Raw genomic sequence first — 27,206 nt, 5'->3', positions numbered from 1 at the left:
GGGTGGCAATCTTTTTCCACCAATCCAGGGCTTTAGTGAATCCAGATATCTGGGGTGCCACTTTTTGTAGCGGGATTGAACGGTTTTAATGTTGGGGTGCCAGTCAGAGTCAAGTCTGACAAAGTAAAAATAAATTTAAACAAAAAATAGTCAACTTGCACAAAATAATTAAGCAAGAGCCAGGAATAATTAATTAAACAACACATCAGCCACCAACACAAACAACTCAACAATGCCATGTTTATAAGCAACAGTTTATATTGAATAATGATTCATAGTTCCAAAACAAAAGAAATGAAAGTGTGCAGCAGCGTTCGTGTAACTCAGTCTCTGAAAGTTAAATCCACTCAGGAAAAGAAGTCTTCACGGTTTCCCAACCAGGTACTCACAACACAACAACAAAAAACCGCTCCGGGTTTTACCGCGGGCCTCGATACAAAATAAGGAAATAAACTCAAAATAACCAGCGTCTCTCGTCACGGTGGAAAATAACACACAGAGCAAAGCAAAAAAACAACGGGTACTCACGGTGCCGAAGTAAACAGTCTGTCAGTTAGTTGGTTGGCCTCTTCTCCACTGGACACGGTATCTCCAGACTCCGGAGCCAGCTGATTGAGCCGACGGACTTCCAGCCACAAAGTGGTAACCTGAGATGGCTATTCGCGGACTTCAAAAAAACGCTCTATTATCTAGCAGTCACCTTCTCCTTCTGGACTGTTTTTCTCACACTCCTCAATGAGGACTGGCACTCATACACATGCCCTTCCTGGAGGACGGATTCCAATTACGCGGGGAACGGTTGATTATTTCCATTGGATAATGAAATGAATGTGAGTGGATGACGGGGAAAGCCATGAATGGAGGTGTGTTTTAATGGAAAGGTGTGTAGTCATGTGATTCTGACAATTTACGGCCGCTACAAGGTTGTGAACAGAGGGGTTATTGTAGGGCAGAGTGTGGGAGTGTGTACTCACAGCATGACACGGGCAACATATTACAAACAGGTGTGTTTGTAGCGTATTGTGCAGCTGTTATCATCACCCTCTACTGGGGCACGACGTGAATGCAGATTTAATAATGGCTTATTAAAACATAAATACAAATGTGTCAACGTTGCTTCAAATGCACGAACAGTGAGAAAACCGTTACCGTTATTGAAGATTTGTTTAATATATCCGTTGCGACACCTTGAATGTAACACGGAACTATGTTTTCCTATGTCTAAGTTCCCCTCCGGTATATTTTTATTGTCACACAGGCAGTAAAGTTGGAGTTGGAGTTGGAGTTGTTAGATGTCGCCTCGATGCTGGATTCTGTCTGCTATTTCATACATATATAAAAAAAATCGGATTAAAGGCGACAATGTCGTGGTTATAGGTAAATATTACATTCAATGCTTTCATTCAGCTTTGTTTCCACACGGATCGCTTTCCTGCATGTGTTGTATGCAATCAACCCTTTAAAAAAATCAGCCCAAACTGCAATATTACCTATTGTTACCTCTCTTTACCAGATGTGCAATAACCATGCAATACATTTATCTTTTATTTTATTTATCTATTTAAATAAATACACATCTTCCATTGCACAAGTGTTTTATTTTCTTCTTCATTTAAACGTTTATTTTACACAGGGACGAAGTTTGGGGATGTTTATTTATACTCCGTCAACAACGACAGGATTGACATGAAATGTGCTTCAATCGTTTTGTGCATACGTCTTCAAACATCACGTCACTGTTTATTTGAGACTATTTGCTCAGAGATGCTGCGTCAAATCCATCAATCTTTTATTTGTACAGCGTCAATTCATAACAGGTGTTATCTCGAGACACTTAACAAAAAGCAGGGAGAGGACCTTACTCTTTGTCTGTTAACAGTAAAAAAAAAAAAAAAAAAAGCTGGTAAAAATCTCATCGTTATGTTTATAAACCTTACTTTAAGACCTTACTTTATTGCTATATTACAAGAGCCCAGCTTAATGCGTCATAGCGTGGCAAGGAAAAAAAACCCTTTAACAGGCAGAACTCTTCAACAGACCCGGGCTCATGACGGAACAGTCGTCTGCTAAACTGTGCTGGGTTTGAAAATGGGATGGGGGGGATGGGATAAGATACAGAAAGAAGGATAGGATAGGAAAAAGATTATTTGGGCAGGCCATCATCACCAACAGTACCGAGGAACCTAAGAGAGCTCAGGAGCTCTCAGAAAAAAGAGAGATTAGTTACTGAAATTAAAGATAGTGACATCCAGTAATACGATATGAAAGCAGAGAGAAAGATAAGGGTTCAAGGTGCCAGTTCCTCAAGTAGTCCCAGCCTGTAGCAGCATAACTATAACATTTATCAAAAAGAAAAGTTTTTAGTCTATTCTTGTAAGGACACAGTGTGTCTGCCTCCCGGACCCCGACTGCCATGCACCCTGTATCTATAGCCTAAAGCCTATTTAATGTTGTTCTAACATGTCTCATAATTAAAGCTGGATAAAAGCACCCCTTTTGTATCCTGGAGGAGCTAAACTTGATTTGGTAAACTAAAACTATTCTACCAGAGTCATTTGAAGAGAACTGTTCCTTTAACTTCCTCACTTCAGTCAGAAACCTGACGTGATCATGTTTGGTTTTGTTAAGGGCAGCACAAATCGTTCCCTGACACCGGTTAATAACTCAGGCATGAGGCTAATTTGAGAGCAGCATTCAATTTGGTTCTGTTGAGTTTGCCTCAAAGTTAAAAAGGCTGCCTGTTTGCATGCCGACATATCAGATGGCTGCTCTGTACTCTGGTACACAAAATGCATGTAGGCACATCGAGGTAGAGTTCCAGAAATCAAACATTTCATGTGTCCTCATCTGCTCATTGTGGTTGCAAATGTTGTACATGTACAGTAGGCATCTTTTTTTTCTACAGCAATGACTACAATCCAGGACTACAAACAGTGACAAGTTCCGCTGTTCATGAGTATTTTCTTTCAATCAGAATCCAAGCTTTGATTTTCTTTGCTTGAACAGTGATAACAAATGCTTTCTATCTCGCCGTCGCTGTCTTTCCCACAGCTCAAAGATCATCCCATCAATGGCTGCACTTTGGTCAAAGATCTCCGCTCTCCTGCCTCCAAATGCAGAGCAGTTTCCACTCCAGTTCAGTGGCAAGGTGGACTCCAGTGTGGTGGACATGATGAAGCGGTGCACTCAGCAGCTGTACTGCGACGCCGCAAGAACTGCGCGACTGCTCGGTGCACAGATTATTCTGGACGTCTCGTGGGAGAAACTCAACACGGGCACGTGGCGCGACGTGGACAAAGAGTGGAGGCGAGTTTATTCTTACGGCTGCCTCTTCAAGGCGGCAGCTCTGTGTCGGGAAGATCCGTCACCAGAAGAGGTCCTGCAGGCTGTGAAGACGTGTGATATGGGATTACTTATGGGCGCAGCCATCATGGATGATATACTGCAGGTGATTGTTCGGACACTACAGGGGGAAGTCGGGAAATCGACGACAGAGGAAGAGAAAAAGGAGCATCCTCAGGTCAAGGTCAGTTTTTCAACATCTCAATGTCTTTGCAACTTTTTAACACTCTTTAAACAATTCTTAGGGTTTAAGTTGTCATGTTTAATACATACTGCTGCTTTGATTTGGTGATTAAAAAGTTAAGCCTTTCCTTACAATAACGCACACTCTTCTCGCTACAGAAACCTACATAGAAATTTAGTTGCCACATAGTTTCACAGCAGCAGTTGTATTGCTATATAATATTTCCTTTGATGCTTTTATTCTGAAGAGATATTGCAACATAAAAGATCACTTTGTTTGGATGCAATCAAAATTAAGATTTTGGAGTTGTGTTTGTGGCGTTATTGTCTGGATGGACATGTCTTTGCTATAAAAAAACATTTCAAACACAACTATTCATCTTGGGTTTTTTTTTTTTTCTCGTGTGCTTTGACAGTATTAAAAAAGACAACACATCTGAACCTCATCTCGTTGAACATAGACGAAGCCAAAATACGCCCACCCTGGCATATTGCACATTTGGACGAGTGTCTGTGCTGGTTCCCAAAGTCTGTGCAGAAATCTCAAAGTCACGTCACGCTGCGTTGGCAAACAAAAAACAAAGATTCAACTCACTGATAAAAAAAACCCCACAAGAATGTCGGCCAGTTAATTACAAAGAAACATTTGAGATAAAAAAAAAAAAAAAAGAGCACTTCGGCCTGATCATATCTCGCCATTGTGACAGACATGTTTGACCCATTTCCCATCTATCACGAGGAGGTCGAGTTTAAAAAATATATATTGTGGCTTCAGGTGAGGTGTCTTGCTGTCCTTTAAACAGTCCATGTTCATGAGTGAGGCTTTAGCTAACATTTAGCTAACGATTGGCCTTTTCCATTTTTGCATAGTACAGAGCCAGTTCCACTGTTCTTCAGCTATTCTTTGTGGCTCTACTGTAGACACATATTATCAACAAAGACAGCTATTTTAATCTCATCCCTCTCCCCTTAGGGCGCCTTATTTAAGAGCCGTATTACAAACCAGACACACTCTTGTTGTTGTTTTTGATCGTCTTGAACAGAGACTAAAACTGGAGAGCCGACGTGTTCCAGTGATCAAAGAAGAGCTGGCTGTTCCCAGGATCAGGAGTCCTTCACTGGAGAGCTTCAACAACAACTACCTTCTCCCACTCAAACCAGTGGTTTTAGAGGGCGTTATTGACCACTGGCCTGCCCTCAACCAGCGACCCTGGAGGTTTGTTTCAACCTTAGATCATTCAACGCTAACTAAAAAACGTCAGTTCTCTTAAATGATCCCTTAATCCTTTTTTAAAAGCTTCATTTTTGGGCTTTTTCTGACTTTATTTTAGAGATACAGCGACGGTGTATAGAGTCAGAAATCCGAGAACAGAGAAGGGGGTTGGGGGGATGACTTGCAGGAAAGGAGCAACAGGTCAGATTCAAACTCGGGCCGCCCATCTGGAGAACTGCAGCCTCCATACATAGGACACACACACACTAACCATTAGGAAACAGAGTCCCGCTTAATCCTATTTTTAAAGCTTTATTTTTGGTTTGGACAGGATGAGAAATTGGGAAGAGAGAGTGGAAAATACTTTCAGAAAGGAGTCACAGGTGGGGACACTTGGAGGACTTTGGCCTCGGCACATGGGGCGCAAACCTGACCCCCCCGGTTGGCTTTCTGCAACTCAGAAACCCCTTTATCGTCAACAGTACATTAAACTCATACAGCCAAACGGGATAAAGCATACGGTTCACATCAGTTTGAAACCACGCAGTGTGATGAAAAGTGAAAGTTTCGCCCTTAAATGCAGTGAGATTCAGGTTAAGTATGAGCACCATGAGTTTAATCTTTGTTTACTTGTCACAACATCCCTGCCTCTAATGTCTGACACCAGACGCTGATGCAACCGCCTCTCCATTTAAGAATCTCCTTCACTGTCCTCCCTCTCTCCGCCGACTCCCGACAGCTGACTATTCACTCTGACATCTGACACGCGGCTCCTGGCATCTCACTCAGGTTGAGGAGGAGGACATCCACAACTGCATACTTGACATATTTCGGGATCTGCGCTTGAATCCCAAATGAGATGGATTATATTTGTTCTCGTTGAACTTGCTGTTATGTTTACTTTATTGATTTTTCTCACTCCTGCGAAGCATAGAATACTTGAGGTCCGTGGCTGGTTGTCGGACGGTTCCAGTCGAGGTGGGATCGAGGTACACGGACGAGGAATGGTCCCAAACACTGCTGACCGTCAATGAATTCATCGATCGGTACATTGAAAATAAAGTAAGTGTGTTGCTTGTGCTTTATTAGCATGAACGGAGAACGTTTTAACATCAATGTGGGATTTCCAACACTCTTATTATTTATCACCCAGGATGGAGGCAGCGCTTTGGGATACCTCGCTCAACACCAGCTTTTTGATCAGGTACGCTGCTGTTTGGTTGACCTTTAAAGTTTACTGCTGTACATGTTCACAAGTTTCCTAATTGAATTTTGCGTTTCTCAATCAGGATGCAGAATCCAATCTCCTTCTTGTTAGTTTTCATTCTCACGTCATATTGCTTAACGATGACATATTACCCTTTTTCTACCTTTTCAAACAGTCCCCTGTGCTCTAGATGAAAACATCTGTGCTGTGCTTTGGTCCAAATCTAACATGAATCAAGCACCAGAGGAGGTTTAACCAGCTCTCTATGAACGCTCTGTTTTCGTGTGTGTCTCTTTAAATTTAATGAACCCCCCCCGCCTGAGTTTTACCAGTCAACATCACTCCTCTGTAGAGACGATAAAAATGGCGGACCTGTGCAAAAGTTTTGCTCTAGGGTGTGGGGGGAATCCATGGGTGGAGGAAACGGGGGAGGTCAGGGTATTATTTTATCAACCTTGTGATGTCACAAACGGAGAAAACTTGAAACTGAGCATTTTTCTCAGTGTTGTCAGACTTTAGCAGACCACAAACAAAGCACTGGATGGATTTATTTCAGATTTTGTAGGTCAGTAGACACTTAGGTTACCCAAATAAAATGTTCAATAACGCTGTAAAAGTGAATTTTTCGTAATATGTCCCCTTTAAATAGTTTTGCTGGATAAATATTGGTCGTTCGATGAATCAGAATGACTGCGACTCATCACTCATCATTATTTTTCAAAACTTATCCTCATTTATTATTATTATTATTATTTAATCGACTAAAATGCCTTACGGATGTCATGTCATTCTGTTCGTGTTGCTTTAGATTCCAGAACTAAAGGACGATATTCGCCTCCCTGATTATTGCTGCCTCGGTGAAGGAGAAGAAGACGATATTACGGTGAACGCCTGGTTTGGTCCCGGAGGAACGGTGTCTCCTCTTCACCAAGATCCCCAGCAGAACTTCTTGGCTCAGGTGACGACAACAACAACACACCTTTTATGAATAAGACCTGTCACATGGTCAGATTTTATTTATTTACCACACTCGTATATATACATCAGGTGGTGGGGAGCAAATACATTCGCCTATATTCCCCAGAGGACTCAGACAAGCTGTACCCTCATCAATCCGAACTCCTCCACAACACCAGTCAGGTAGGATTGACAGGAAGTGTGTGTTTAGCCTGCAAATATATGCAGTGTTTCTGATTTCTGACTCCTTCCTCTCGTGCAGGTGGAGGTGGAAAATCCCGACGCGGAGCAGTTTCCTGACTTTGCCAAAGCTCCGTATCAGGAATGTGTGTTACAGCCCGGAGAGGTGCTCTTCATCCCAGTGAAACATTGGCATTACGTCCGCTCTTTAGAGCTCAGCTTTTCTGTCAGCTTCTGGTGGTCGTGACAGTGGGACTGTAATAAAAAAAAAAAAAACTGTTGCTTGTTTTCTGCTGCTATGGAGGGAGTTTAATTTGGAGTTCTATAACCAATGCAAGGCTAATTTTCATAAATCTTGTGACAACCAGTGATCACACAAACCTTTTGATCCATGAACAATGAACACACAGTGCTGAATGATTAGTTTAATTGTGCCGCTGATGAGTGCAGCAAAATCTATTGTGTGGAAAGCTACCCGCAGGAGAAAGAACAAACAAATGAGCAGTTCCAACTGTGTGTGCTCATTTCATCCTGCATATCATTAACGGAGGGTTGTTAGCCCTTTAATTTGATAGGATGTGCATCTCTTTTCTAATTGGCTTATTTAATTGTATTCTCAACCTCATACCTACAAACATCGTCGTACGTGTGATTTCCATAATTCATGGAAATGAGGCGAGTCTTCAGATTTAATAACCGAGGGAGCTACAGGTACAGAAATGAACTAATAAACATGGGTTTCTGGTTAGAGTGACAGTGTGAGACAATGAATTAATAAATGGATGAATCTCCCGGGCACAGAGCGACTTTGAAATCCAAACAGTCTCGCTGCTTAGATACCATGACAGCACGACTCGTGATTTTACAGCAGAATCCCTGAACCTAAAGACAGACAGGAGGCCTGCATGTCAGGTTTGAAATGTATAACATGAGACCCCAGACCAGTCTCCCATAGGTCTGCTTCCCTCAAGCACTTTAATTAGGAGCATGATGTCGACATTTAATTCGATTTTTAACCAGAATAACATTTAGCTTTAAGAAGTGTTCGGGGAAATCGGAGAAGAGTCATTTTAAAGGCAGGGTGAAAAGTGACTCAAGAAATGTAGAAGTTGTCTTACTGATCTTATAAAGACACACACCCCCAGTACTGAGGCATTAGCCCTCAAGGGCAGGTGGCCCAGGTTCAAATCCAGCCTGTGGCTCCTCTCCCGCTTGATGTTCCCCACTTACTCTCTACCTGGTTTCTGACTGCCGCTAAACAGTTCTCTAAATTAAAGACATAAAACAATGTATAAAACAACAGTTATATTCCAAAACATGCAAAAGGTACAAAAGCATCTGTACATTTAATTTAACCTCTGATAAAAAGTAAACTTGGTTGTATCCTTGATGTTTTTTCTTATCTTGGTGTTTCGCTTGTTTTTCTTTTATAACATTAATTTATTGGATTTTTTTCAAGCTAGTAGAGTTTGTTTTCTCATCATAAGAGGATCATTACCAAGCAATCTAGAAAACCAAACACTCGGCTGCTCACTAAGATGGGCCAGACGGTCACATGCAATGCTGCCATTGCTCAATCTAATCTTCTCATGCTTTTTGTAACCAGGGTAAAGTGAGGCAAAATCAACAGGAAATAACTCATTTTCAAAGGAAAATTTCAATAATTAAATGAATGGGCACATGTCCTCATAGGACATTAAATCCCATCCTAATATTAGGCCCAGTCCCTTTTCCTAGTCTGGTGTTGCAGCACGTTTTGAAAAATAAAGGCAGGTCTCATGCCTCTCTGCCTTGTGGATCAAACATATAAGGGTGTCTTCAAATCCTACATTATTTTAAATTACATTTGTTTATTGATATCCTAGGTTTGTACTCGTTAACATTTGCTTTCTTGTGTAAATGAACAATTTTATAATCTTTTACCATCTTTGCTTTGCAAGAGTTAATTGAAAATAATTAAAGGTCCATCTCGTATTGATGCCCATCCCAATTAAAAGCAGGGTCATTTTATAGACGGAAGTAAACAAAGCCTGGTCCTTTCATTAATATTTTAGTTTTAATTAGTTTAAACAGAAGATACCTTTATGAGTAACTGGTATAAATTGGAAATAGCGTTCTTTAAGTTGTCAGAAATGTGATAAATAAATGAAATTCAACTTCTTGGATTTACACATCTGCTTTCCGAGTTTGATGTCTTACAATAAGCTACGGTTTTCTATTGAGAAACATTCTTTACTAAGTCAAAGTGATGCCTTCAACTTGATGGTCATTTTATAAATATCAAATGTTTAACATTCCCTACAGGTCTTCTTTAAACAATCATATAAACCCTTTCTGAATTAGACTCTGATTTAAAGTGTTATCGTTCACCGAGCCCGTCAGGACTTTGTTGTTGTCAAGTAAGTGGCATAATTGACTTAAGATCACACAAAACTGCTTACACACATTATAAAGTAATCGATACTTAATTACCAGTGAAGTCATGTTAGACCTCTGAGCCTATAACCCATCTCTTCCACCTCGACCCTCTCCTCCTGCTCCTCTTTTGATTAATGGCTGCATTGATTTTTTAAATGACTCAAGATTCAAATCAGCATTTTTCATCTTGTTTTGTGAGACACTGAAGTGACTCTTGGTTGTACAAAATCCACTCGGATCTAAAACATAGACTCATATTGGGCTCAGCTCTGGGAATTTATTTTTTGCACAACAGGTCAGTGTCAGGGTGCTGAGGGGAGTGGCTGTGCAGCTCAGTTCAGTCAAGGATCACATGGTTAAATTGATCTCATGTGCAGGTCATTGGCAGCTTGATCAATAAACCCCACCTTATACTCCTCTGTAAAACACATTTCACCATTAATTGAACCTTTAATATCAGGCCTTAACTGTGTTTTATATGTATGTCATGTTAACTGCATGTTATGATAAAACCTCTAATTAACAGCTTAATAATAAGGTATACAGTACTTCTGAATACTACAAGTTTCTTTTTTGGGCCCTTTAGAGTCAGAAACGACATGCAAGAAGGGAGCCACAGGTCAGATTCCAACCTGGCTGCCCGCTAAGCCACTGCCTGCCACAATTTACGACAAATTTAAAGAACAATTTACGACAAATTTAAAAAACATAACTTTAAATGTCAAATGCATTCTTCTTTCATCGTTTAAGATTCACAAACGCAAACAAAGACATTTAAAACATGCACATTTTAATAAAAAAAAAAAAAAGTGAAAACAACGATTGTCAAGCAATTTTTAGTAGAACACGACAAACACTATTTCATGTTTCCTCTTCTCTCATTCGACAAACTATGAACAGCTTTAAAAGTAACAAAGTAACCGTTACAGAAAGATACAATCCTTTAACAATATCACTTTCTTTCGTAAGAAACCTGAGCTGAAGCAAAGTATAAGTTAATATTCATGGTTATTTTTCTTTAACATCCTACAGTAAGACCAACAGTGCAAAGGTGCAACATGGAGATGAAGTTAATTATTAACAAAGATGCTGTTTATTATCATGAAACTAGGACAGTATATGTAAAAGGTTCAATCTGACTGGTAACCATGTTACACAAATAGATATTCTTATCTCTTTTGTTTTGTTTATTTAGTATTAACTTTTGAGAATATGAGAGGTCTGACAAAAGATTAAGACATTTTAATCGCGATCATTTCCATAGTTAACAGCAATTAATCGCATGTTTGAAATTCTATTATTTTCTGATTCCAAAATAGAAATGATGAGGCTTTTATTTAAAATGCGTATACTGTCTTAAGCTGGGAACACTATACTTCCTGTTATGTTATGTAATTCGGTTTAGTTTATTTTGAAATAAAGTAAGGGATAAAAAAAGGGAATTTGCAGAACAGACATGGTATATAGGCGGCAAAACGACAGGGAATATTATGCATTTGAAAAAGACTGCCTGTGACATCAACAGCGCCTTTCTGAAAAGTTGAACGATTTTCAGCTTGAGCGCTCAGAGTCTGCCTTTTCTCCGAGCGGCCGCCTGATGCTGCAAACGCTTTTTCCTATGAAACAAGTGAAAAATGATGCAGGTGTGCATTAAAAAGGCTTGGTGGACACGGGGCCTGAGAGTTTCTTCTGTTTTTAAGGGGGACATGAGACGTTCAAAGGATGTCGTTTCTTCATCACCGTGACGACAGGGAGACACTGTGGAAGCTAATCCACTTGGTGCCTTATAGCATGTGATTAATCGTGAAGAAATTAATGCATTCATCTCAGACTTTGATTAAACGTGACTAGTTAACGCTTACAGCCCTAGAATATGACCTTCAGTGTGTATTACTGAAGAGAGATTATTTTATTTCCTAATGATCTCAGTGTATACCACCTTGGGTCTGTCCTGTAAAACATGCTAAGTTGGCGTGGAGACATTTCCTTCCTAATCTTCTTGTAAGTCTGCAGAAAAGTTTTGCATCCTCTCCACGACAAAGAAGCAGAGTGTTCCAGTGAAGCCCAGGACGACCATCAGGAGGAGCTGCCACATGAGCAGGAGGTAACCGCTGTAGAAGAACGCCACTGCTGCAAAAACAGACTGACAGAGGGGAGGGAGGCAATTTATGAAACAAACAGTAAAGCAGGAATCCAAGGCATTATGTATGAGTGAAGGGCTTGTGTACAGGTTTCTGATGTTTTTTATAGGTAGCGAGAAAATCAGACAATCCACACATGTATGAAGTAGCTGAGAAAAAAAAAGGCTATTCAATTTCAGTCGAAGAGAAGAGAACACAATATCTGAGGTTTAGTTCTTAGAGGCCAATTTTTCAGGGAGCAAAGGCAGAGATTAAAAGGCGTGTGTGCGTTTTGTTCTTCTCCTTTTTAATGAGGCTTCAGGTGAATTTATTTCATGCTCGGCAAGACAACACTTCAAACCCAGCTTTGTTCGTTTTTGCTAACAACGTCGGAGAATTCACAACTGGGGGATTACCTGGATGAATTTGAAGATGGCGAAAGCAGGCGTGCTCTGTTCAGCATAAACGCAGCCTAAAATACTGTACAGCTGCGTGTTGAAACAACTGTCGCCGAGTCCGAGCAAGAAGCTGCACAGGAGGGCGATGGATACACTGACAGAGAGAGGTAGTAAGAAAAAAAAAAAGAAAAGAAAAAGAAAAAGGGAATAGTTATTTGCCTTCCAAGTATTCCCTCTTGTTTATTCTGGAGTGGAGAAATGGTTCTACCTTGGCGTTAGATAAGGGCTCCTCTGGGTGGCGGTTTTCAAGACGACAGGAGCATCACTCGGGATGTTGAGGAAAATCAAATAGAAAGCTACAAAATGGACAACCATTCCCAGAAACACCACAGAGGTCCGTCTGAAGCGATTGTTCTTACACACCAGTCCAAACAAGCCCCCACCTGATGAGAAAAATATAGAAAAACCAATGAGTTTTGGTGTCCTTAAATCGCCCAGTGTTGCTCTGATAGAAGAACATCAACTTACCCACAATTTCTCCAATTCCCACCATAATCCCAGAGATCCCGATCAGGCCTTTAGCTGCTTCTCCAAAGTGTGCAGTCGCTCCGATGCACGTGCCGTACACGCCGCTGTAGAAGGATAGCTCCAGGCCTGGAGAACAAGGAGTTCACGCTGAAGCTGTGAGCTGCCACTGGAGGCTGATTACATTAATGCATTCATTGTGGGACTTACCGCTATATGCCATGCAGGGACTCAGCAGCAGTATGGTTTTAGCCTTCACGAGCTGCACAATGGTTTCTGAACAGAGAGGAGAAACACATTTAAATTGATAATAAACACAAATTGTATTCCAAACACTCAACTTTTTTTTCCCCCCTGCTTTTGGACTAAGATCAGATAAAGATGCAAAAAATCATGAAACTGACGTTGAATGCACATAAAGGATAGAAACATAGTCTGTCTCTTTAAGACATTAAGACATTTCAAAGTAGGTGTGTGTGTGTGTGTGTGTGTGTGTGTGTGGAGGGGGAAGGAGTTTAAAAGAAGAGTTTCAAAGTTTCAGAGTTTAAAAAAAGAAAGTGCACCAGGTTTGTTTAAACATGCTCGAGTTCCCCTTCTTGACTTCAAATCAGTGCGCATCTCCGATAAGCCTGATACTTCTCGGGCAGTTGTGCAGATACGCGCAAGACAAAGAGTAATCTGATCATCCGAACTACTTCAGGCTGCACTGACAGCCATGTTTCCCAGATGACAAACAAGATGTGATCTCAAATAAAAGTCTTACGAAGGCAGCTTTTTTTTTTTTTTTTTTTTTCCCCGCCTGCTCTGTGATAGATTTTTATCCAGATGAAATGACAACACTTCCCTCAAGATACAAACCAAATGCAATGAAATGCAGAGAACTAGAGATTACCTGCACTTTTGCAAGGTTCCTGAGAAGGAACACCAAAGTGAGTTGAGGTCTTCGCTGCTAAATCAAATAAGTCCTAATAACTCATATTCACACTGCAAGGTCAGAACTCCACTGATGTAGTATTTTTTAAGCGAAGCTCAAGTCTTTTCTTAATGGATGCTGAGGTCAGCGTTGGTCCAGTCTAAAGTGCAGTCTCTTAACAGTGATAGATTTATTGAGTCTATATCTTTATAGAGATATTTATGGGGTCTTGAGGGGAACTTTTAATGGCTTTGTGGAGCCCCTGACTTTTGAATTAGTAGTACCAACAGTGTTTTAAGTATTTCATTATCCTGTAAATTAATCTTTGAGATGATTGGCCCATGATTTTTGGTCCCCAGAACAGTATAATAACTATAATAATCTTTCATTCTTCAGGGCCACATCAGATTATTAGTGCTTGTGCAGGAAAGTGGGAAAGATTTTCACTCTACCTTACTCAGATAAATGGAGCTAAGATCGATAATCAGCCAGAAATATCTGATTTTGGATTGCAACACTCTAATCATTTAAGTGAATGGACATCAACATAGAATACATAAAAGACAAAAGGAAAGAATACAATACATTCGGCTAAAAAAAAAAAGATAGAGCTGTGAATGTCACAGCAAATTCAACTTCACGTAAAAAAAAAAAAATGTTTTTCTAGGATTTTACACTTTTCCGTGTTTTCTCTGGTTGTTTTCCATCTACATTGTTTCCAATCTGTGAGAAGCTCTTTGATTTTCTTTGTGCTTTGCATTCTGGGAGGAGGTTCCGCCGCAGCACTCTAACATTTATTTGAGTATAATTTGATTAGTAACACACTAAAAGCCTGCTGAGAACGAAGTATGAATGTTGCAGCCATGATTAATCCCTTCATTCGTTCTATCCATTTTTTTTTGTGCACCCAGCGTTTTACATGCATAATCCCACATGTACAAAAGTGATTACAGTAGTTCTAACCTACTGTAATCTGTGTTTATTCAAAAGCATGGAGGAAACTTACTCAGTTCTGACTTGGCGTCCTGCATAGCGGTGTTTGCTCTGTGTTTATACCTAAACAACAAAAAAAAAAAAAAGAAGCGTTTCAACGTCTAGAAAGGAGACGGGTATGCACGACCTGACATCGTTTACATCAAACAACAATATGCAGACATGCTCCTTACAAACATTGCTTCCAAAGTTAATAATGGCTCCATGTAGGATTCATTGTTATGCTGTTGAAAAACTCAAACTGAGACAAAAAGAAAGGAATCAAATAACTCCACTAAAGAGATGCCCAAGACAGTCTGTAAACACAACCTGCTGCCACCATACAGTCAGACGAGACTGAGGGAGCCGTTTCTGTCTAAAACAAACTGTCTACATGATTATTTCAGTCGTGTCATGTTTTTCACAAGGATGTAATATTGTCCACTGTATACGTACCCTCTCTGGGTCTTTCTGTGCTCCTTGTAGTTAGCTTTATTTTTTAAATTCTTCCAACTTATTGTATGACTCGAAACAAACTTTTTCTGACATAAAAAGTGTAATTTGTGTAAAACAGTTTCGAAAGTCAAGACTGGACTTTGGGCCTTTTTCTCTACTCTCAAAGGAAGTCTCCTTCCAAGCCCCTAAATCTTCCTGTTCCCTACTTGTGTAATTAGCCACCATAAGGCTTGACTTTTGAAAAAAAAAGAAAAAAAAAAGGCAGTAATCTGTTGTCATCATTTTTTGTTAAGGAAAAGCTGAAATGTTCATGCAGAACGGCAATGTTGAAAATATTCAAACATCCTTCAAAAAGAGACGGTGCTTTTGTAGTAGATTTGCACCGCTATCTGCAATGAATGCTTCATTTATTATATGACGTCACATCCACTCGCACGTTTGAGTAGAAGTCATAAAACAGTCCACTTCTCTTCTTTGATTTATGACAACCACTATCAGCCAATACACTTTGATTGATTTTGTGTGTCTGCAGAGAAAAAAATGTGCAATGATCTTGGAGGCATTCATTTACATCATGCGTGGTGAGAGCAGCGTCTGCCCTTCCTCTTCAGAGAGCAACTCTTCTTCATGATGACTCTTCCTCAACGCCAGGAAGCTGAGTGTACCAAGTACGGAGGCGACCAACAGGGACAGGAAAATGTTTTTCCTGCTGCTGTCTGAGGGAGGAAGATTAAATTAAACCCCTTAATTAATAAACACGAGATATATTAACCACATTAAGCTCGAGCACATTCAGAATGGATAATCACTCGTTAAATTCTCTGGGTGGTATAATTCAGAAAGTGCTGACTCGGTCTTAATCCTACCTGGTATCTCTGTTCTTCCATTCCAGTCAAAGTAAATGTAAAGATTGCCAAACAACATGCTGTGAATAAAATAGAAAGGTCAATCAGGTGAGTTAAAAAAACAGACATTTTAACATGCTTTCTCTTAACATGTATGGCCCAATTATCATGGTTTGTATCCTTTTACAACATGTACGATTAAGAACTAACTGTACAACTGTGAATCTGGGTTTAAACTCACGCTGTAGATTTTATTGGAATATGAAGGGCTGATCTTCTTGATGTTGATAATGATCATTTTGGCACACAAAACATGTTTCGGTTTGAACTATTCTTAATATCTGGAACATATCTTTAAACTTGCAACATCACTGATGTGTTCTATTTGCCCTGTCTATATAATTGACTGCAACAGCTGCACAAACACATATTAGGATTGCATCTCACAAGTGTGATCATTAAAAGGTATAATATGTAGAATCTGGTGGCTGATATCTACATTAAAATATGTAGATTAATTAAAAATTGACCAAACCCATGTTATGAATAGTTTATTGTTGATTACTTACATTACCTCAAACAGTTATCAAAGCCAGAGAAATCAGTCATTTTATAGTTGTAACAGACAGTGTCTTGTTGGCAGCCGCCATGACAGACACTGCATAAGCTAGCGGGAGCTGCTACTGAAAGTTGCTCTGTTCCTGTGTGCATGTTAACAGCAGGAATAAACAGGCTTACAGCCTGAAACAGTATGAAACAGTATGTTCCCTAAAGCTAATGTATTTGTTAGTACACACTGTATTGGGCTGAAGCAAGTCTATAACTCATGTGTTGTGATGACAGGCTGAGAGTTAGCATACATTTGAGTGAGTGGGGTGTGGCTGAGTTCACTGACAGATTTGCGGGTGCTATAGCTGTTTGCTAGAGGGCTTGAAGCCTGCCCCATCTGTTTTACCTGTTTCTAGATTGTTCCAACTATAGGTTGAGATTTCCAACACAGTGATCATCATTGATTGGCTTCAAACACCTCATGAGAATACGATGGGTAACGTCACTGAGACTACGTCCATGTTGTATACAATCTGTGGTAATCTGCTGCCTGTATAGTTTTGGGACCCAAACCTCTGGAGTACGACTCAAGTTTTAAAGGTAAAAAAATATTCCAACTTTAACTTTCGCATTGGCACATGCAGTGTAAAAACTCCAATGTGAACTGTTTGATTTTCTTTCATACACTGCAGTCCTATAAAGTGCCTATAAAGTCTTTTTTCTGGCTTTTAATTAAATATCACCTCGACTCAAAATGCAGATGAGCAATTAGTCTGTTCAAAATCCTCAGTGTGGGACAACAGCAACTGCATCCTGCTTGCGTATGTGTGAGTGTGTGTGTGTGTGTGTGTGTGTGTGTGTGTGTGTGTGTGTGTGTGTGTGTGTGTCTTTAGGCTGTGAAGAACTGATTCCTAAGTTTATTGCGGCACGGATCATCGCTGCGGAGTCAGATTAGCATTGCCCTATTGTGAGCTTTGGCGCAGGTGACAGCCAATGTAATTATTATACTAAAACAATTTGCATATTTTAACAAATACAAATGAGTTGTCCAAACCAGTGTGCACGAGTAGGGAGCCAAGAACAAGAGATGTAAAGGCCAAAAACTCTCAGCATCAGATCTCCTTTTTTTCTTCCCGACGTGTGAGTGTGTATTTTTATATATATAGCATATATATAAGAGATATGAAGCTATGCCATTTGCTGAATGATTACTTATGTATATATGTGTTACAATAAAGCACACAGTTTAATCATTTCAGGTGAAAAATATGTAAACAGGTGTTCTTGCTGTTGCAGTGTAATAATATATTTGATCAGCAGGAAGAGATGGATCAAACAAAACTGGATTTATTCACTTAATACAAGGATAAGGAGTAAGTATAATGGCAGGCAAAATAAAAGCAACCTCTGAGTGAGTAAAAGCAATTTAGGAGGATTTTTAAAGTTCCGAACAAAATATTTACTGTTTATCTATATTTAATTCACTCAAGGCCAGAGATTATCACACCATTATTGTGTAAATGTGCAAATGTAGTGTGGTTGAAATGAACCTTGAAATTCTAAATGAATACATGGAGGTAATGCTATCAGGGGCTGAATCGATTACACTGAATGCACTGAGAGAATGGCGTTACTTTACTGCTGCGTACCTGCACTGTAAGAGAGCCCAGAACATCCCTGTGTTCCTGTTGATGGTGGATGCCTCCGAGTTTTCGACCAGGAACTGTCCTTGAGCCGTCCAGAGCACTGCAAGAAATAAAGAGGTCATTTAAGGGAAAAAAAAAAAAGAAAAAAAAAAAAAAAAAGAATGAACCAGTCAGTTAATTAGCCGCATAAAGTGAGAAATTATCCTTCTGTGATGGTTAGTAATGCATCGAACCACACAGAAGCCCCGGGACATGATAAGAATTCCTCACGCTGCAGTGATTCGAGGCTGAATTAAAAGATGCCCTAAATCGTTTTACTTCATCATTTCTCTCCAGTAAAAGCTCAATGGAGGGCTGCTTCCCTACGATGACAACAAAGAAGCTCATAGACATAGCTCCTAACTGGAATGCACTATGTGCACATCAACACATCCCAGCCATGGTTATCTGCAGGATTGAACAGTTTTAGGATTGGAGGCTGCAAAAAAACAAATTGGACATGCTTTAATGCTCCACTAATTTGGCCCTTGTTTGACACACCTTCACTGCTTAAATGCTAATTACAAAACACAAGAAAAAAAACTAATGAGACTAAAGTAAAACTGGTATATAGAAGCCAGCTGAGTCATGGTATTCCCAACTGAAGGATGCAGTTGGCCTTGTGGTTTTGTCGCGCCCCACTGTAGCCCTCTTTGCAGGGACTGTGGGTGCAAATCGAACCTCAGCCATTTGCTGCATGTCACCCCTCTCTATCTCCTTCAAACATGCTCTCTTCAGCTGTCCTCTCTATCTAACAAAGCCAAAAAGCCCCCCCCAAAATATCTTTAAATAAGAAAAGGAATAAACATGCTGAGCAAAATAGATTGACATTTCCTGGTTTCAACTCTGAAGAAGCAGAGTGGGATTTTCTGGCACGTCTCCAACAACTACCAAGGTGCATGAAGAGTGAAAGGCTTGAACTTTGTAAGATGATAATGAAACATTCATGTCGCACCAATAGTATCCATCAAGATAGATGTACCTTTTACGCCACTAAAAAAAAGTCATTTCTTTCTCTGTTTGCAAGATAAATGAAGGATTATCTTATCCCTTAAAATGTTGCTAAAAACATTCACACAAAGTGGATATCATACCTAAACACAAACACAAAACAGTAAGAAGTGGGTGAATACGCTTTTGATAAAAGTTGATACATGCTGAAGTTGCTATACTTTATACTAAAAAATAAGCAACATGAAAGACATCATTTGAAATTGCAGTAAATTTTAAAAAAAGGAATTCTGCAACAAACTGGAAGATTTGATAAGAGTTGATCTTCTTTGTCTTCCTCTGAGGGCATCTAAAGTTTGCTGGAGTCCATGGAGGCGAACTTACATGCTGCTCCTATGCCAATCAGAAGAGATGTGAAGTAAAAGGCCCACGTCAGAGGGATGATGAACACAGCGATGTATCCACTAGAATAACAATAATAACAGTGATTGCATTAGGTTTCAACTTCTTTCTTTCAACGTCCAGTATTTAAGTTATCAAAACAGTTTTTACCTGTAAAGAAGGCCACTCAGAAACATTGTCATTTTCGGTCCAATTACAGCAACAACTGTTGGTGCGAGTAAATTGGAGAAAGAGAAGACCCCATAGATGATCCCAAGACTGTGAAAGAGTAAAGATAATAACGATCAGATATCCAGTTTGACCTTGAAATGTGACTATCATTCAGGGTTTGTCTTTTCTCTTCAGCCTGAGTTAAGCTTTTGAACCTGCATGACCTACCTGTGGTACCCACTTCCACTGAAAGTATCATTTTTAAGGCTCTTCACCACCGTTTGCTGAAAAAAAAGAGAGGGGAGAGATATTCAGACTAGCATAGAGGAAACTAAATTGGCTATAATTCTTTCCTCAGGGGAGTCAAAAAAAAAAAATCCTCAGGGCAGTCATCCGGTTTGAAAACTATGGCCATTGAAGAAAATTAGAAACACGAGATGCCCAGACATAACTTCAACTCTTTTGTCCAGACGTCTGCTAGAAGTTTATTCCGAAAGGACATTTTCTGAGAACAAAATTCGCGTCCAAAAATCCCCAACTTCCAGTTTGCAAATGGCTTTATGGCTTATTGTTATTTCCATAATGTTTTAACTAACGCTGCAAAACCTACATGAAACATCATTCATCTGCAGAGTTAACTATGTCTTATAGTGAAGAACGCCGATGTTTGTAAAGAAGCATTATACTATGTTTCAATGAATAATCCATTACATACAGCCATACATGTAGTCTACTACTTTGTTAGTAAACATATTTTTAAAGCTCACAGAACAATTAAAGTACAGTCAACATGGGTGTGCACAGAATCATTAATAAAGTTTGCTGACTTACTTCAATGTTCCCTGTGGTGGTAAAGGCGGTAAAAATAAACAAAAATCCCAAACCCAAAATAACAACGTTAAAAGTCCTGAAGTCTGCCATGACGTTTTCCTCGACTCTTCCTTAAAAATGCATGTCATAAGTGTAACCGCTGACTTCACTTATGCTGTTCTGTCGCTTCTTTTTGAACTTCACATCTGGAAAATACTCCCAATCGGATGCATTAATGACCGGAACAAATTCATTGGAACAAAAGTCACGGCACTAAAGTTGACAAGTTTGCTGCAGTTTGATGAACAAACTGCACTCAGAGGTTTAGTGGAGAAAAGGAGGACACAGATAGTGGCAGTACAGCAGTGTAATGAGAGCACTTCCCTCCTATCATACGAAGTACGCATGACAACTTGTGACTTTTATTAAAACCAATTTTTGCGGTCTTCCTTTTCCCTTCTTCTTCGTCATGGTTTTTTTTTTTTTGTTTTTTTTTCATCCTCTCCAGCAGCTTCTTCTTCTCCTGCACTTTGTTGTCATTTAGCTTTGCTGCCTTCCAGAGGCAACCAGGAGGATTATTCTACCCTCTAACAAGATCGATGTCATTTTGACGTCGATTTGTGTCTCGTGTTAATAGACTATCAGATAGATAGATAGATAGATAGATAGATAGATAGATAGATAGATAGATAGATAGATAGACGCTATAAAAGTGAGTTTTTTCCCCAAAAATATTGTTATTGCTATAAGTATAAAACATGAAAAGTAGCCTACTCAAACAGTTTTGCAAAGGTTTTGTGTGATAAGTGGGAAAACAAAGGGAGAGAGATCACATCTACAAAGGAGAGTTTAAAAAAAATCCCTCTTAGAGTGAAACAAGAAAGGATTTTCAGTTTCATCCAGCCATTTTTTTTTAATTTTCTTTTAATTAGATGTAAATAAATGCTAATATTGGGTTAATGCTTCATTGATAGTGAAGCGAACGGGTGTAAAATATTTCATGTGCCATGGGTTGAAGATGTTTTATAGAATCCAATAGGTGGCGATAGGGCTAAATGTGTACCCCAACACGTCATATTAAATGAAAGAAGAAGAAAAACTCAACCAATAGTCATTGCGTAAAAAGCCAAAGAGAGTTCACTGCTACTCATTTCCTGTTTCGCCAAAATTGCACTACATAGTTTTGTGTTTTACGGATTTTGTTAAAAAATGTTTGTCTTATGGTTTATTTTGTGTCTGCATTTTATATCGCCACAGTATTCTGACTTGTGAAAAGAAAAGTTATTTGACCGTACGTCTTTTTTTTCTTTCTATGTCGCATGCGCACTCAAATGTTGTCCCATCGCTGCCCAAACTGCTAACTGAAACTGTAAATGTCCTTAATGTTGTAGCATTGAGCACCGCGACACTAGTCAGTGCCGTTTTACAAAACGATTGGCGTGTCTTTGTCTGTGTGTAACGCTGTCACGCATAATTTAAGCTAAAACGCGTGTTTTGTTGTAGCCCTCTTTATTGCTTCCTGGATATCAGGTCTCATCCTGCTCTCTGTTATCTCTTTGCCTCAACCTACAACAGATTGTACACAATCATCATGGCGACCCAGGATGGTGGGTATACAGAACATACAGCAGTTTTTCTTCAGCTCTTTAGATTGAGCTAAAACGCGATAAATAACAAAGACATGTCAGGGACCGACATGTCCGTATATCACGCTATTCGTGCATTATTGTGTAGATTTACGTTTCTCCGTCACGTTATTATACTTGACAGAGTCCCCAGTGTTGTAGCCAGCTAACGTAGACGTGTGCTAACATTTGTCAAATGTAGCTCCTTTTTCTAGACGGCTAAATCAAGTATTAAAAGATGTCGGCAGTTTGTTTTGTTAGAATTGATTTACTGCAACTTTTATAGAAATAGAAAGGTGGTGTTGTTGTCAATGGTAACGGCGAATTAGCGAGCAGCAGTATGTTACGTGGACCTCACCAATGTGTTTGTTAAGCATTAAGGCCAGCCGTGTTGATTTACACACATATTTGGTTTCAGTAACACAGTGGGATGAAGTGCAGGGCTGCTTGTGTCGGATTTATACCTCCACCGAAAAGGGCTACACGTAGAAAGAAAGTGGTCTCTCATTTCAACCCCCCCCCCCCCCCCCCCAAAAAAAAACAGCGACGGAAAGTGCTAGAAAGAGCACGAGAGAGGACAGGGGGAGAAGAAAAACCGAAAGCAGACATTTTTTTTATTTTTTTTATTTTAGTCACTTCCTTTAAAACTGGTGACTCACTGCCACTTCGTATGTCAGCTTTGAATTAAGAGCAGTGTAATGCGTGACGTTATTATCCGTTATTATGTCTTTTTAACAGGTTAAGTCTTGGAAAACTCCTACAAACTAACAATTAACTATGTCTAGATTTTACAAAATATTTTCTTAAATTAAGATGCTGGGTACATTTTAAATTGTTTTTTGTAAAAGGCAGGGGGTGAAAAAGACGGTTTTACCATGTGGCATTTACAATTAGAAAACTGTTTCTTGTCTTATTTATTATTCTCAGATGTAGAGAATTTTAAAATGATGTAATTGAAAGATGTCCTCACATCAGTGACGCACTTTGTGCTGTTTTAATAACTGAAGAATAACAGGCCACATTCAATTCTGGTTTTGCATTTAAGCTGATCTGAAACTTCATTTGGCTGTTTTTTTTTAAACGGTTATGAAACAATAAGAACACTGAGTGTTTCTGGAAACATGTCTGGATTGTCTGAGCTACATGTACTTTATAGTTTTTTAACTAATATTTGAATGCAGACACTCTAGTGTGCTACTCGTGGGACATACCAGATGTTTGGTTTTTGTTTTTTTCTGATTATTTTCATCTAAAAAGGAAAATGTGACATTTCTACTCTGAGAAACAACAAGGTCGCGCTCAACCTTTCGGTGGAATTGAATTTGAAGCATCTCAATCCGTGTTTTCGTGATCTCCCAGCAGGTGAAGAAGTCCGAATGGAAACTGAGGCAAAGCCACAGGAAGCTGAACCACTATGTGAAGGCGCTGAAAAAGGTGACACAGAAACTACGTCCCACACAGATGCAGGAAATGCCACAACTCAGGAATCTAGTATTAGCAATGGGGACGACGCTGACGACGACGACCAGCGAGAGATGGTGGACGTGAAGATTATCTGGAACAAAAAGAAATATGATCTGAAAATTCCACTTGATGACACCGGAGCCAAACTAAAAGAGAGCATCCATTCACTTACTGGTACGACTTAATTCGATGTTGGCTGTTTTAGGTGATGACAACAAAGCGTTGTAACACGTGTTCCTCTCCATCCTCCCAGGTCTTCCACCGGCTATGCAGAAAGTGATGTACAAAGGATTGGTTCCAGAGGACAAAACGCTACGAGAAATAAAAGTGACAAATGGTGCAAAAATAATGGTGGTAGGATCAACAATGAATGACGTATTAGCTGTGAACACACCCAAAGAGGTCATTCAGCAGGAAGTCAAAGCAGAGGAAAACAAGAAGGAGCCTTTATGCAGGCAAAAGGTAAGATAGATAAAATCTCATCAGAATCATAGGAGGGGAATATTCATGACTTTTTCAGATTTTACGATCCCTGTTATTACAGCAACACAGGAAAGTTTTGGACAAAGGTAAACCAGAGGACATCATGCCATCTGTTAAAGGAACAAAGGTGAGACAGGATGAAACGGAGATCAATTGTTAGGTTTTGCATTGTCTGAATTTAAAGTCCAATTCCAGATGTTTTTTTTTGTTGTTGTTGACTTTATACATTTAACATCTGAGTAAACTGTGATTTTTTTTTTTTCCCCCCACCAACAGGAACGGTTACCAACAGTGCCTTTATCCGGGATGTTTAACAAGTCCGGGGGAAAAGTTAGACTCACCTTCAAACTGGAGCAGGATCAGTTATGGATCGGAACAAAGGGTGAGGTCACAGCTTGTTTTTCTTTTGTTTTGTTTTGGGGTTTTTTTCTTCATGTGGCCAAATCACAGCGAGACAAACGCACTGACGATGACGTTTGTCCATCTCTCATCTCCACAGAGAGGACGGAGAAAGTCCCGATGGGCTCCATTAAAAACGTACTGTCTGAACCCATTGAAGGCCATGAGGACTATCACATGATGGTAACTGTTTTGACATCTGCCTGCATGTCTGACTAAAGGCCGAATGCTCCGAGGGTGACACAGCCTGAGACGTGTTATGAATAGTTGCTTAAAGCTCGACTGAATGTCTTCGCTTCAGCTGAGGGCTCCTCTGTAGAAGTGAAGGTTTGGGTGTTGAGCTGCAGTCACTGTAGTTTGTGTGCTTCAGATTGATGGGGCCATCATTTGCTGTTTTGGGGCTCTGCAGTGGAGCGGGTAAATGTCACTGCTTTCTCTACATTAACCTTTCTGTCTGAAGGCACTTCTCTTTTTCATTGTCAGAGAAAAACAGAAGTCCCCGAATAAGTATCTTAATTGAATCGGCTTGTCTTGAGGAGTTCAAGTTTTGCTTTCTTTCTTTTTTTATTATTTTTTTTATTACAGGAACAAATGACGTGTCACAGCAGCATTGATTTAGCAAATACAAAGTTCAGGATAATGTATTACAGCTCAGGTGATGGCTCTATATGCTGAGCCCCTTTTTTCAACAGGATGTCGGACTCGGAGAGCTCCAATAATTGCAATTTAAAAGCAACTTTTATCCATGACATCATTTATGATTTAGGTTTTACATGACGGAGAAAAGTGATGACATGGAAACGATTAAGCTGGGTTAAAGTGTATTTAAGCAAAGCTGCGGACCATGCAGTAGAGGTGTGACTGTACACAGACGCCATGGTGTCGGGCTCACTTGTTTGGAAACAACAAAAAGTCCCAAAAGCACAGTTGTCGGTTTCTTTTAATTCAGTTTGAACTTTCATTAGTTACGCTGCGCTCCAGCTCGTGTCGTTTGGGAAGTCGTCGCCACAGCTTGTAGGGTCATAAACATCCAACACAAAAAGAGAGGATTAAAAAAAAAAAGGTAGGGATGAGTTGTTTCACCCGTTTTCTTTATTGACACCTCGAGGGGTCTAATATTCATCAGCACGCTCAACGCGTTTCCCATGACCGTTTCTTCAGACGGAGAAGCTGAAGTTTCCTCACGCATCGGGTCTTCAAACTCCGCCGTGTCTTCTTCTTCTTCTGTTTGTTGTTTAATAGCAGTTGGCAAACATTCCAGCCAACTGGACGGGGTGTAGACAGGACCACGCTTGACAGCCTCCCAGTCATACAGTTGAAATGTTCAAGCTACTTTATTAATGAATATTTGAGGGAGTTATTGTTTTATTTGTTGTTGAGCTTTAGTAAACCTTAGGATGAACGCTTCTGTACGCACGGACAAGCTTTTATGACGCCTTCACTCGAGGTCAGTGTGCTGGTACACCTGAAGAGGAGATCAAGTTGATTTGAGATGGCAGGGAGCTAGACATTTAAAACAGTGATAATGGAGAACTTCTACACCTTTTATTTATTAACTTCCAAAAAAAAAAAAGAATGTCAGGCAAAGTATGTCCAGCTCAGTACGTCTACCTATCGTCTCTATGAATGTTATTTATTTAAATAGCATTATCCAATTAAAGTCCAAACGTACATATTTGAGATTCAGATTTCATGTGGGGTTGTTTGTATTTCCATTTCTGATGCTGTTCAATAAGACTGACTCATTGTTTTCCACTTTTGTAGGCTTTTCAGTTGGGTCCGACAGAAGCGTCTCAATATTGGGTCTACTGGGTGCCTGTACAGTTTGTCGATGCAATCAAAGACACAGTACTTGGAAAATGGCAGTATTTCTAAATGTGCCTCTTTTTTTGACGATGAACTGGGATCGAGAGGACGAGCCTACGGGGAGGGAAAAAAAAAAAAAAAGAAACTGGAGTCGGCGGCGAAGCTCAACGAGCTTCTTGGAATATTTTGGAAGGAACCTACGGATGCCTACGGACTAATCATATTGTTTTTAGGTTTAAGGTGCACCATGTGGCAGCGTAACATTTCTCAGCACTGTTGAGCATTCAAGGTTTTCTGCAAATCCAAGGGAAATTGATGAAACAATTGTACAGAAATTGCTAACACTTTTGTTCAGTTATTCTTAAAGAAATAAAACTTATTTAATGAAACCTACACATTGAGGCCCTGTCGTTTGTTTTCTCCACATTTGTCGACACTATATTTGAGTAGCAGAAGCAGAGAGTGGACTCTATGAAGGTCCTGATTCATATTGAGGATTATTATTAAATGGGCGACATCAGGAGATTGAACATGATATAAAGGGTTTTCATCACTGACAAGTCTCCCAAAGCAAAAGGTCCTGTTGGGTTTTCACATTTAACATTTGAAACGAATGTATCACATTATACAATTTATGTACTTTAAATGGAGGGGTTTGTTTACAAGCACATTTTTCCAAAGTTATACTTGACAAGGTAAAAATGATTGTTGTGCTTCCTACCAATAGTTCTGCTGTTGGTTGTCTGTCATTTGTAGTTCACATCACCATTGTGACTCAAACAGAGTTATGGGTAATAACACTGGAAAAAAATTGTTTTTGCATTTCTATGGCTCACCAAGAAAACTCTTGCGCTAGATGAGATGATGTTTTTCAATCTTACATCCATCTTTACAACGATTCTTATATATAAATACAATAATTGCCCAGACTTTCTCTTGATTATTTTTATTTAATCTAAGTCTTATTTTGGTAATTGGAAAGGTTTTATAGTAATGCAGATGGCAGAGCTGTGATTTGTGTTTTAGAGGTTTGTGTACAGTTTCACTCAATACACAAGAAAAAGGGCTCAATGATAGTCGGATTTTATTTTCACAACATTTCAAACTTAAAAACTTTTCTAAAAAAGGACTTTCAAATTCAACAGCGAGATTG

At 39.6% G+C, this 27,206-nt stretch overlaps 3 protein-coding genes across 14 annotated transcripts; 2 read left to right on the top strand and 1 right to left on the bottom strand.

Moving 5' to 3' along the window:
* The first annotated feature begins 742 nt into the window (after positions 1–742).
* On the top strand, positions 743–7,368 carry kdm8 (lysine (K)-specific demethylase 8). 10 transcript variants are annotated; one of them, XM_079366801.1, is made up of 10 exons: positions 827–881; positions 2,906–2,956; positions 3,052–3,526; positions 4,569–4,741; positions 4,857–4,939; positions 5,673–5,800; positions 5,892–5,942; positions 6,754–6,903; positions 6,993–7,085; positions 7,165–7,368. In XM_079366801.1, exons 1-10 carry the CDS (start codon positions 874–876, stop codon positions 7,327–7,329), a joined length of 1,377 nt encoding a protein of 458 aa, XP_079222927.1. In that variant the 5' UTR covers positions 827–873; the 3' UTR covers positions 7,330–7,368. The 10 variants fall into 10 exon arrangements, with proteins under 10 accessions (XP_079222928.1, XP_079222929.1, XP_079222927.1 ...); XM_079366809.1 differs by lacking the exon at positions 827–881 and adding an exon at positions 957–1,004 and having other exon boundaries at positions 7,165–7,367; XM_079366805.1 differs by lacking the exons at positions 827–881; positions 2,906–2,956 and adding exons at positions 1,041–1,133; positions 1,259–1,377 and having other exon boundaries at positions 7,165–7,367.
* Positions 7,369–10,269: 2,901 nt separating this feature from the next.
* Positions 10,270–20,821, bottom strand: LOC306838274 (UNC93-like protein MFSD11). Its single transcript, XM_079366369.1, has 13 exons — positions 20,298–20,821; positions 19,695–19,750; positions 19,467–19,574; positions 19,299–19,378; positions 17,928–18,024; positions 15,751–15,809; positions 15,456–15,600; positions 14,463–14,512; positions 12,754–12,819; positions 12,547–12,672; positions 12,287–12,461; positions 12,037–12,172; positions 10,270–11,643 (listed from the first exon to the last, which is right to left on the bottom strand). The coding sequence occupies exons 1-13, from the start codon at positions 20,385–20,387 to the stop codon at positions 11,491–11,493; spliced, it is 1,341 nt and encodes a 446-aa protein (XP_079222495.1). The 5' UTR covers positions 20,388–20,821; the 3' UTR covers positions 10,270–11,490.
* A 786-nt stretch (positions 20,822–21,607) lies between these two features.
* Positions 21,608–26,446, top strand: ubfd1 (ubiquitin family domain containing 1). 3 transcript variants are annotated; one of them, XM_079366713.1, is made up of 7 exons: positions 21,608–21,883; positions 23,264–23,539; positions 23,619–23,827; positions 23,910–23,975; positions 24,125–24,230; positions 24,348–24,430; positions 26,012–26,446. In XM_079366713.1, exons 1-7 carry the CDS (start codon positions 21,868–21,870, stop codon positions 26,120–26,122), a joined length of 867 nt encoding a protein of 288 aa, XP_079222839.1. In that variant the 5' UTR covers positions 21,608–21,867; the 3' UTR covers positions 26,123–26,446. The 3 variants fall into 3 exon arrangements, with proteins under 3 accessions (XP_079222839.1, XP_079222838.1, XP_079222837.1); XM_079366712.1 differs by having other exon boundaries at positions 23,261–23,539; XM_079366711.1 differs by lacking the exon at positions 21,608–21,883 and adding an exon at positions 22,585–22,639.
* Positions 26,447–27,206: the final 760 nt, after the last annotated feature.

This window comes from Symphodus melops, assembly GCF_947650265.1.
Source record: "Symphodus melops genome assembly, chromosome: 17".
NCBI classification, from domain to species: Eukaryota; Metazoa; Chordata; class Actinopteri; order Labriformes; family Labridae; genus Symphodus; species Symphodus melops.
Note: the sequence above shows the minus strand (reverse complement) of the source record. Positions and strands in the feature narration are given on the sequence as shown.